This window comes from Hyperoodon ampullatus (assembly GCF_949752795.1).
Source record: "Hyperoodon ampullatus genome assembly, chromosome: 16".
Lineage (NCBI taxonomy): Eukaryota > Metazoa > Chordata > Mammalia > Artiodactyla > Ziphiidae > Hyperoodon > Hyperoodon ampullatus.
In genome coordinates this window covers 10,651,745-10,662,523 of record NC_136929.1, presented here as the reverse complement: position 1 = coordinate 10,662,523, position 10,779 = coordinate 10,651,745, and the positions used below count along the sequence as shown (strand labels likewise).

General features: G+C 43.7%; 1 protein-coding gene across 3 annotated transcripts in view; it reads right to left on the bottom strand.

Moving 5' to 3' along the window:
- Positions 1-5,435: 5,435 nt before the first annotated feature.
- The window catches only part of TMTC4 (transmembrane O-mannosyltransferase targeting cadherins 4), a gene marked incomplete at its 5' end in the record, with an annotated part of 56,941 nt that continues 51,597 nt past the window's right edge, over positions 5,436-10,779 (bottom strand). For all 3 annotated transcript variants that reach the window (XM_079721792.1, XM_079721791.1, XM_079721790.1), the window contains 2 exons: positions 5,436-6,672; positions 8,310-8,379. In XM_079721792.1, coding sequence (XP_079577918.1) covers positions 6,524-6,672; positions 8,310-8,379 — 219 coding nt within the window. In that variant the 3' untranslated portion in view covers positions 5,436-6,523. The remainder of the gene's footprint in view (positions 6,673-8,309; positions 8,380-10,779) is intronic.

The following is a 10,779-nucleotide window of genomic DNA, read 5'->3' as shown; positions in this document are numbered from 1 at the left end:
TTTCTGGGTCATTTAATTAGAGGATTAAAAACCTCAAGAAAAGTGAGGGTTATTCCTCCTTCAATTATTTATTGAATAGTATTATGTGCCAAGCATGGGTCTAGGGCTTTACTTACCTTTTCTCATTTAAACTTTCCAATAAGTCTGTGAAAAAGGTAGTATTATCCCCCATTTTACAGATGAGGTTCTGAGCTGCTAAAAGACTAAGTTACTTGCTCTACTGGATTCCTAGGGGGGCCAGGCATGGCCACAAACTGGGTGGCTTTAATAACAGAAATGTTCTGGAGGCCAGGGGTCTGAAGTCAGGGTGTTGGCAGGGCCACACTCCTTCAAAGGCTCTAGGGGAGGATCCTTCCTTGCCTCCTCCAGCTTCTGGTGGCTCCTGGCGTTCCTTGGCTTGTGGCAGCATCACTCCAATCTCTGTCTCCACCTCCTCATGGCCTTCTTTTCTCTGTGTGCCTCTGTGTAGCCTCTCCTCTTTTTAGAAAACACCAGTCATTGGTTCCGGGCCCACCCTAAATCCAGGATGGTTTCCTCTCAAGATCCTTAACTAATTAGATCTGTAAGACCTGATTTCCAAATACAGTCACATTCTGAAGTTCTGGGTGGACACGAATTTTGGGGGGGACACTATCCAACCACTACACTTGCCTAAGGTCTGGTAAATGGAGGAAGAATGCGGTGCCAACCTGGGTGTAACGCAGATTTTCCTTTCACATTCAAGCTTTATGCCCCCAATGCCAGTTATTTCCAGACGACCACCAAGAGAGTCACCCAGCCTACAGAGTTTCGTGAGAAGTGAAAGGCATGCTTCAGGAAGGAGTCTGCCTTGCACACTCATAGTTCAGCCAACAATCTGAGCAATGACGCCTCCCGAGTTCTGTTCACTCAGCGTGACTCTGGAGACACAGGCTCCCCAGCGCCTCTCACACCTGCTGGGCAAAGCCATTTAGTGACTACATTTGGTTACCTGAGTTTCCCACGTGGTGTCTCCTTTCCACCAATGTGCCTTATCACAGCTTTATTACGAACCCATCCATGGCTCTCTTGAAGAAAGATTTCTCTGTGATGTCACACATGTTCCTTGCTTTAGAAAAAAAAATTACTTCAAATAATGCAGCGATTTACAAAGTAGGTGAAGAGTCTCTCTCCTCCTTACTCCTTCTTGCTCAGAAACAGCTCATGTGAATATCAATATAAGCTGTAATTCCTGTACATTTAAAGAAAAGAGATTGGAATATGAGAGAACAAGGGAAAAACCTTAATATTTGACAGCGTTCTCTTGGCTCCTGTCTCCTCCATTGTATTTTCTTGTCTCCTTCATCCCAACCAAGCTGTCCCACACGGGGCCTTTGTTTCTCTTCCTTTGAACTAGAAACCAGCTTCTGATTTTCATTTTGTGAGGAACATTATCTGAAAAGAGGCCATAGCCAAATTAATATCTTCTTGGTAGAATTTTAAAGGCACGAGAGATTAAGACAAGACTCTGTGTGATTTTAAAATGAGGCTGTAGTACTCTATAATTATATTTGGTATTTATTAATGAATATTTCAAGTAACATGAAATGTCTCACTTCACTGAAAATCAGGGTTACTCAACACTTAGGATCCTTCTATTCGGGTCAACATGGCAAGAACATCCCAGAGTCCCCTTGTCTTTATTCAATACAGCTGACTCTTCAATGGAGTTTATGTCTCAATATAACTTATTTCCCCAGGATACCTGGTAAAGTTGTTACCATAAATATGAGGCCCAAAGGAGAAGGTAGAGGCAATTGAACCAATATCTGTTCGTATGAAATAGAAAAGTCAACTTGATTTGATGTTTCACTGCCTCCAGGAGAAAAGAGATTCACCAACTAATGGAGAACTTTGAACACAGGAGAAGGAAAGAAATGTCCTGACAACCTGTGACCCTGGAACAGCTGCAAATATAAAGATGTGAATGAGTCACGAGGGGCCTGCTGACTCCCCAGGAGTCCCCTGGAAATGGGGGCTGGTAACAGTGCTCAGTCCCCGAGTCAACACCAGCATGCCCAACCAGGGCACACAACAAGAGTGAGATAACATGGATGGCAAGCTCCATGGGGCAGGAATCATCTGTTCTCATTTTTCATCATATCCCCAGCAGCTAGCACACTGCCATTGCACAGTCTGTGCCCCTCGAGATATTTTGAAAAAGGTAATAGCATAAAAGTAGTACAAGGGATCCTTGGGATGGGACTGCTCTTTATCTTGACTGTGGTAACCTCACAAATCTACATGTGACAAAATCGCACAGATTCCATCCCTTCCACTAAAACGCTCTTCACTGATCTTTCATCTAATAATTTTATTCACTGCTGATCTTTGCCTGAATCAATTAATTCATTGGAGAAAAAAAAAGGATGATTTTCTAATTGCCATTCTTTCAACATTTATTGGCTTTCATTAGTCTATAGAGAAGACTATTTTCCCTCATCAGCTATGGCTATTTGGTAACCATGTAATTGTGATAGGCATACTGTATCCAGTCTTCAGAAGCGCATCTGACTAGTCCACTTAGGAAAGCCTAAGGGACAAAGATGAGAAGTAAAGACCAATATGTCCACATCTGTCCCCATCTAGACCTCGTAACATACAGGGGCTTTATTTTCTCTTTGCTAGGGTCAAATTCCACTTGATTTTGGGTCCCATCCCTTCCTTTCTTCTCAAGGACCTTATTCCCTCTCTAGTTTATAGCCAGCCTCTCCCTCTCAATGGCACTGATCTATCTGGATGATGAAACGATGGGTCTCATCCCCTTACCAATCCACCTCCTATCCAGCACCAATTGATTCCTATGTATTTCTCAGGTCAGTCCACATTTCATCAACTTGACGGCCTGTCTACACCAAGCCACCTTCATCTCTACCCTGGATACGTGCAATGGTCTGTTTACTGATCTGCTCACGCCTTCTTTGCCTCCCTCCAATTCCTTCCCTACCAACAGCCAAAGTGATCTTTTCAAAACATAGATCTGATAATTTCCTTCGTTTTGAATCCTCCCATGGCTTAAGATAAAGACCGTGTGGTCTGCAAACCCTGGCATAGCCTGGACCTCGTCACCTTTACCAACTCCATCAAGCACCCCTGCCCCTCTCCCTTGGACTTTGTTCACCAAGTACTTTAGCTTTCTCACCACAGGCCCTTTGCATATGCTGTTTCTTCTTTGTGTGCAGTCCAGGTTTTCTCAACAACAGCACTACTGGCATTTGGGGCCAGATCATTCTTTTTGGTAGGGGTTTGTCCTGTGCTTTGTAAGGTGTACAGTAGCATCTTCCCACCCCCATCAGTTGTGACAGCCAAAAACATCTCCAGGCATTGCCAACTGTCCCCTGGGGGTCAAAATCTCCCCTGTTGAGAACCACTGGCCTGGAGTGATCTTCCTGTCTGTTATCAAATCTCAGTTCAGAAGTCACCTTCTCAGGGAACCCTTTCCTGACACTTCAGGCTAGACCCAGTCTCCCGCTTCAGTTATTAATTATATGACTGACAACTACTGTTTCTCACTGCACTGTCTGCTGCACGAGGACCAGGGGCCATGTCCACTTCCCTCATCACTGTATTCCCAGTGCCTGGGAGAGTATCTGCCACTTCGTATTTGTTGAATGAGGGAATGAATGCATTTAAGGTCACACCTGTCTGCTGCAAAATCTACACCTTACTCCAGAAGTCTAGTCTATCGTTTACTGAGGCAAGTACTGAGCCAAGTACCTCATTACTGAGAGGGCGGTCTTATGTCTTATCATGTCCATTTTACAGATGGGAAACTGGAACTTACGCAATACTAAATGACCTGCCAATGACATCAAAACACTAGAGCCAAGACCCAAACCTATGTTTTCTCACCCCAAAGTCCAAGCTGACAGGTGTGAATGTCAACCCAGATGTCCAGTGCTCTGCTGTGGGGCTTGGTCTTCTATTCTGTATGATATTTAAACTCAGTAATTTGAAATAAAATGTAAAGACCATGCTTAAGAAATGTGATAGAATCAGAACCCCAAAGAGCTCTGTGAAGGCACAGTAGGCTACATCTATAGGGTGGAATTTTTAAGAAATGTAAGAGGGCATCTAAACAGGGAAGAAATGTAGCAGATAAACAAACAAAAAATAACCCCAGACCACATTCCAGGGTTTCAGGACGTTCGCTATCGGGGAGGGGAAGGAGGATGATCCTGCCTCTCAGATTTCCCAAAAGGGCAACAATCCCTATGTTTGTTCTGACACCCCACCCCAAACCCAATCCCCTACTGTGATTAGCAACAAAAACAAAGTTTAGAAAAAAATACCAAATAAGAGGGGAACTGGGAGACAGATTTCCACTTCAGTCTTGTTAGAAAGGAAACCCAAGAAATAAATTACAGGGTGGCTGCCTTAAGATGGAAAAAAGAAGGAAGAAAAGAGGAACAGCGCGGCATACTTCCAAAATCGGCCGAGATAAAAGACTCCCTGAAATATCAGCCAAATGAATGACTGTTTTCTCTGGACGGAAGGCAGCTGTGATGGAAATCCTGAGATGGAGCAGTGAAAGCTAAGGGGATTCGTTCTGTAGGCAGGGGTCCCAGATTTGCATGTCTTGATTTGACACTCAAGTTTTAGTATCAGTACAAAAAGAAAAAAAAAAATCCTGAAGGGGCTTTTACCAGAAATATTTTTTTCTTCATTCTCAAAAGATAAGCACTGTTTTAAAGAGAGAAATTTGCTTAAATAAAAAAGTCAACAAGCATATAGTACCTCTATTATCTGCCAAGCTAAGTGCTATAGGGACGTAAATAAGAACAAGGCAGGGCTTCCCTGGTGGCGCAGTGGTTGAGAGTCCGCCTGCCGATGCAGGGGACACGGGTTCGTGCCCCGGTCTGGGAAGATCCCACATGCCGCGGAGCGGCTGGGCCCGTGAGCCATGGCCGCTGAGCCTGCGCATCCGGAGCCTGTGCTCCGCAACAGGAGAGGCCACAACAGTGAGAGGCCCGCGTATCGCAAAAAAGAAAAAAAAAAAAAAAAAAAGAACAAGGCAGCTCCTGCCCCTAAGAGCTCTATAAATTGTTACTGTGGTTTGGGGACCATTTCTGAAATGTTTGAAACACAGCACTTTCTTTTCTGAAGTATCTCAACCACTGTAGGTTGCAATTACTGATTTACAACTCTACGCAGGTCTGCCCCCAGCCCCCCACAAAGTGAGTGTAGAGAATCAAATTCATCTCCATGTGGGATCTACTCAGCCCATATTTTAGAACCTGGAGGACTCCACAGTGCGATTCTATTAAATGATCCCTAAAACCAAATAGAAGCCACATTCTAGAAAGGATGAATCAGTCACTTTGATTTCATTTTAATGGAAAGAGGAGAGTCAAATAACTTGAAAATCATCTTAATAGATGATTAATAGGAGGCACCATGACACTTGTATACCGGTTTCTGTAATAATTTTACTGCATAAGAAATGACAGAGATTGCATAAATCATTAGGTCAACAGCATATATAGGAGGATGAAACAAAACGAACATGATTATTCTGACCCAATAAAACAGGATAGTCCAATTCTTAAAAGTATCACAAACTCCCCAGATGTGGTTCCTTTTGGGAGAAAATTTACCTCTTGCATTTTTTGGATATAGTAATGACGATGGTTCCATGAAACTAAATGAAAAACTGCTTTCCAGTCAAAAAACAAAAAAAAACAACTTACATAGAGGTGTGTAGCCCTCTTAATACTGGATGTAACAAAAATAAAGACATCAGGCTGCTTGCTTTTGCCTAAAGCATGGCTTTAATTTTCTATTAATAGTGACAGTTTATGTAGGATACTACATAATTTCCTATGTTATGAAACAGCACAAGTCAAAGAATCCAAAAAACATTGCAGGAGTGAATTTCTTCCTACGGAAAAAGTGTGGATACACTAGGTGTTAAAATTTCCATTCTTCATTCAATTATTTGCCCCATTCAAAAAAAAAATACAAATAAATATTTCCTTACAAATGATGTTCATAGCACATTGTTTGGGAAAAAAAAGATTAAAAAAATCTTAATTGACTTTTCTTGTCATTAAATAAAAATTCTAATATACAGACACATTAGATATTTATATAAATTGTAGGAGTCAGTTTGTCATTTCTTGTTCACAATCCATGTTTAATAATATGAGTCTTTACAACAACATGACTCACATCCCAAATGCAGGTTTAATTCTGCTGTAAGTCGCTCAAGATAATTTTTTTCTTTTTTTCTTTTTAATTAAAAAAGACTTCATCCTTGGAATTTTGGAATTTATGTTTGAGTTGTCTGAAAAAATACAATTTCAATGCAAAAACCACATCAAGCATTCAAGAGTATATTGCTGGTGCTGTAATCTTTTTGCATGTCTTTGTTTTCATAGAAAAAAATGATAAAATAAACAACATGTAAGACTTTTAAATGGTTAAACGTAAGCACATGATATTAGTGATCTGCCTCATGCACACACACACACACACACAAACTCAAAAAATGAAGGAAAAAGGCTCAGACATCTTTCTTTTGCATTTGTTCCAGCTTTCTTCTTAGAAGACCATAATTCTCCTTAGTTCCTGATGCCATTGGGTCAAGCCGCAGAGAGATCTCATAGTGTTTTTTGGCCAAGTCTAGATGTCCCCAACGATGATAAAGCACAGCTGAAATAGCAAGAGATCAATTTCATTGGAAATGCTTCTGAATAACTTGCAGGATTCCCAACCACTTGTACAAAGAAATATTACAGAACCTCTGCAAGCAGTTTTCAAAAATCATTGTTTAAAACAATATTGTTTGTACTGCCAACTTTATTTATTGTAATCACACTCCCTGGTGACTGTCTGTTTAACCACCCCCAGTTACTCCCAGGGCTCTTCATATCGTTAGGCGTGATCCATCTCCCTACAGCAACACTGTTACATAAAGAAGCAAAAGGAAGAGTACACTAAGTTTCTTGATGCTGCCAGGAAATTTCCCGAAAGCCAGGCTGCACAGGGCTGGGCTCCAGCACTGCTTAGTGCTCTGACCATGTAGAAGACCAGCTGTTTACTTTAACAAAGAGTCTCCTATACCTTTTGGCAAAATAATAGCTTGTTTGTTGCCAGCTGGAATTCAGGGCTCTAATATCAAGATCTGACCATAAAATGATAGTTAAAGAAATCTACTTTTTTTTTTTTTTGGCTGCGTTGGGTCTTAGTTGGGGCACGCGGGATCTTCGTTGAGGCACACGGGATCTTTCGTTGCGGCGTGTGGGCTTCTCTCTAGTTGTGGCGTGCGGGTTCTCTCTTCTCTAGTTGTGGCGTGCAGGCTCCAGGGCGCATGGGCTTTGTAGTTGTGGCACACGGGTTCCAGAGCGCGTGGGCTCTAGTTGAGGCGCGCGAGCTCAGCAGCTGTGGGGTGCAGGCTCCAGGGCGCATGGGCTTTGTAGTTGTGGCGCACGGGTTCCAGTGCGCGTGGGCTCTAGTTGAGGCGTGCGAGCTCAGTAGCTGTGGGGTGCAGGCCTCGTTGCCCCGCGGCATGTGGGATCCTAGTTCCCTGACCAGGGATCGAACCCGAGTCCCCTGCATTGTAAGGCAGATTCTTTACCACTGGACCACATGGGAAGTCCCAAGAAATCTACTCATTAGAATGGTAAGCCTCTGACAATTACAATGATTCTCTAAGTAAAACTATCTTTCTGCGTGGGCAGTACAGCAACCACTGATGCTTCATCACTTTTCCAAGGAGAAGCTACAGAGTCTATAGGGAAGAGATCTGGTGGAAAAATACATGACTGAGCCTTCCAACATCAACATGCTATGTTCTAAGAATCTGAATTATTGAGATGTAAAAATGAAAGAAAGGAATTCTAGGGAATAAGTCATTGTGAATACATTCTTAGCCAAGACACAGAACAGAAGAATGCAGGGAAGACCAGGCTAGATAAGGAAGGTCCACTACAGAAGAGGCAAAAGGGCACATGTCAGGCGGCAAACTTCCAAACTACTTCTCAGTTTATCTAGGGCTCTTCACTCAAAGAAAGAAAATCTGAGTTTTAACATCAGAAGGCGATTAACTAGTGGGGGATTTTAGGAGTTGTTCTGATCATGCAATTAAGATCTGTAAATATGACTGTTACATAGCTACCTTATTAATGTGATAATTTCCTTAAAATGCCGTATTTTAGAACCAGATTATAAAGGCCAATACAGGTTAGATTTGAATAACAACTCTCCCAACAGTGATTTTCCAGAAATGCACCTGTTTCATTAAAATGACACAGAATTTCGATATGATTCAAATTGAAAAATTTCCTTACCCAAATTGCCATGGTAACTTGCAGTATTTGGATGAGTTTTAATTGCTTTGAGGAATAAAGCTTCAGATTCCTAAAAAACGAAATACATAAAAAATAAGGTACTCCAGGCGATGCAAAAGTTTTATGCAGTTTTATCATCTATGGGTTTCAAACTTTGAGCGTGCTTGTTTTGCTCCACCAAATCCTTCTTCCGGAAACATCTGGGAGGCCCAGCAGGGCCACACCCTGTTGAGAAGAGGCTCGGAAGGATGATCCATTGGGGCAGTGTGTGACTGGGCAAAGGTGACAGGGCAGTAGTCAGGGGATGGTGGCCGCAGAGAGGATGAATATGCTAATGACTCCGCCACCTGCCTCCCTGAAGTGGCGGGAATTCTGCAACCTTAAGCAAGTAGCTCAGTTCAGGGTGCAGGGCAGGATGAGCACAGGTCAGGCAGGAAAGTGCCGGGCTGCTGAGGACACCCAGGCAAATGTCATTTCTGGTCAGCATCGATGAGCTCATTTCTAGGATTCTCAAGGTAGGAGGTGGAGTCTGCTTAACCTCCCCTAAGGACGCACACCCCCTCAGCGACCCAGAAGCAGCCCGTTCAGCTGGAGGAAATGAGCAGAGAGAATGAGGGACAAACAGCCACGTATCACCTCAGCCACTGCAGGACTGTACGTGAGTGTGACCAAATGCCCCTGAAGTGCGGAACCGATTCTCGGAGAGACTTGCATTTCCCCCATACGGTATTCACTTCCAACCCAGCCAGAGAAACACGGCTAAGTGTTTTCTAGCCTGCTCATCGTGGGACCATGGCCGACTGCATGGCCCCTTTTTACCAGAATGTTGAAAAATTAAAGATGCCCCATCGTTCTCAGCGACAGCTGCTGGGGGTGACTATCACACCATCTACATTCGTGTCCCTAAAGGGCCACTCATGCTTTAATCAGGGTCACAGGCTCAGCTTCAACAACCAAGGCTGGGGGTTTGGGGACAGGTTTTTACCTCCTATCTGTGCCCTACATGAGCTTCTCCCAGGGGGCCTCCCATACCCAGGATCACATGTTTTATAAAGTGCAGGGAGACCAGTTTCCTTTGCCTTGTGCTGGCTGGGCAAACATCTCTGACACCACCTTTTAGACAGAGCTGGCAGAGAAAAATCTGTACTTTAGAAATGTGGTCTGTGAGGGAATGAATGAAGATGTCAGGATGACACGCAAGATGTCAGCAAACATCACTCTCAGAACTCAGTTCAAAGTCAGGGTCTACAGTCCGAGTTTGGGGAGAGGAAACTCCTTCAAGGAAGTCTAAGTTTTCCCGCTATGTTAGGTACGCTGGGAACAAAAGTGAAAACAATGCAAACAAACCCAAAATCAAATGGATTGTGTAGATCTGTAGCTGTGCTCTTTCTGATGATTTTCAAATGTTTCCATTTAAAACCTCAAATATAAGAAATGGAAAGGCTGAGAAACCTCAATCTACTTTAAAATGCTCCCCCACAGGCAAAGGAAGCAGTGTTATCTGGAGACGACAGACGTAGAGATAAAAGGCAAGTGAGGAGTTCTCTAGGGGATGCTAGATTCACGTTTTGATTCATTTAACTCATTTCTCAAGCGCCCACAAGTGCGGACATCGTTCAGGGAGGTAATAGGGGAAGAAAAAAAGGAGTCAAAGTTTCCAAGCCTGGGGACTTCCCTGGCAGTCCAGTGGTTAAGACTCCGTGCTTCCAATGCTGGAGGCACGGGTTCGATCCCTGATCGGGGAACTAAGATCCCATATGCCTCAAAGCGTGGCCAAAAAAAAAAAAAAATAGTTTCCAAGCCTGGAAGACAGAAAAACAATGGCACGTTGAAAAAAGAAGGGGAGTCAGGAGGAAGAGTGGGTTTGTGGGGCACCGTGAGTGTGGGTTAGACATGCTCCATCTTGGGTAACATTGGGACAGTCCTGAGAGGATGCTTCAGTGGCTCCTGGGAGGCAGGACAGGCTGGAGGCCTCGTTAGAACACAAATGCCCACAGGTATTCAAAGCCCATGAAAGGCTCATCTATTAAATCAGGCTTTTTAATGGCCCTGTTCTGGGAAGGGATGAACTATTCACAGACGGACCTTCTGTGGAGGTTCAAGGATGCTTCAAGACCCAGGTAACGAGCTGACTTATGCCAAGGAACAAATAAAGAAACTCACGTTTAAAATCGGGGATTGTTTTTCATCAACAGACAGGTAAAGTAACATATTGTTTTCTAAAGTGTGTTAGACAAAATGCGTATGATCAAGGTTTAGGGTAACACCAGGGACACAGCAAGGCCTTGCAAAGGAGCAAGTGAGGGTCTGTCTGTCTAGGCGGCGAGGACTGGGCAGTCGGAGGTCATTTCAGCCACGCCGGCCGCCGGGGTGGCAGCAGCATCTCAGCAGCATCTTAAACCCACGTCTATTCTCCCAGACAGCCTTTCACGAGGAACACCCTGCAGACCACTCTGGTTGGCAAGGGAAT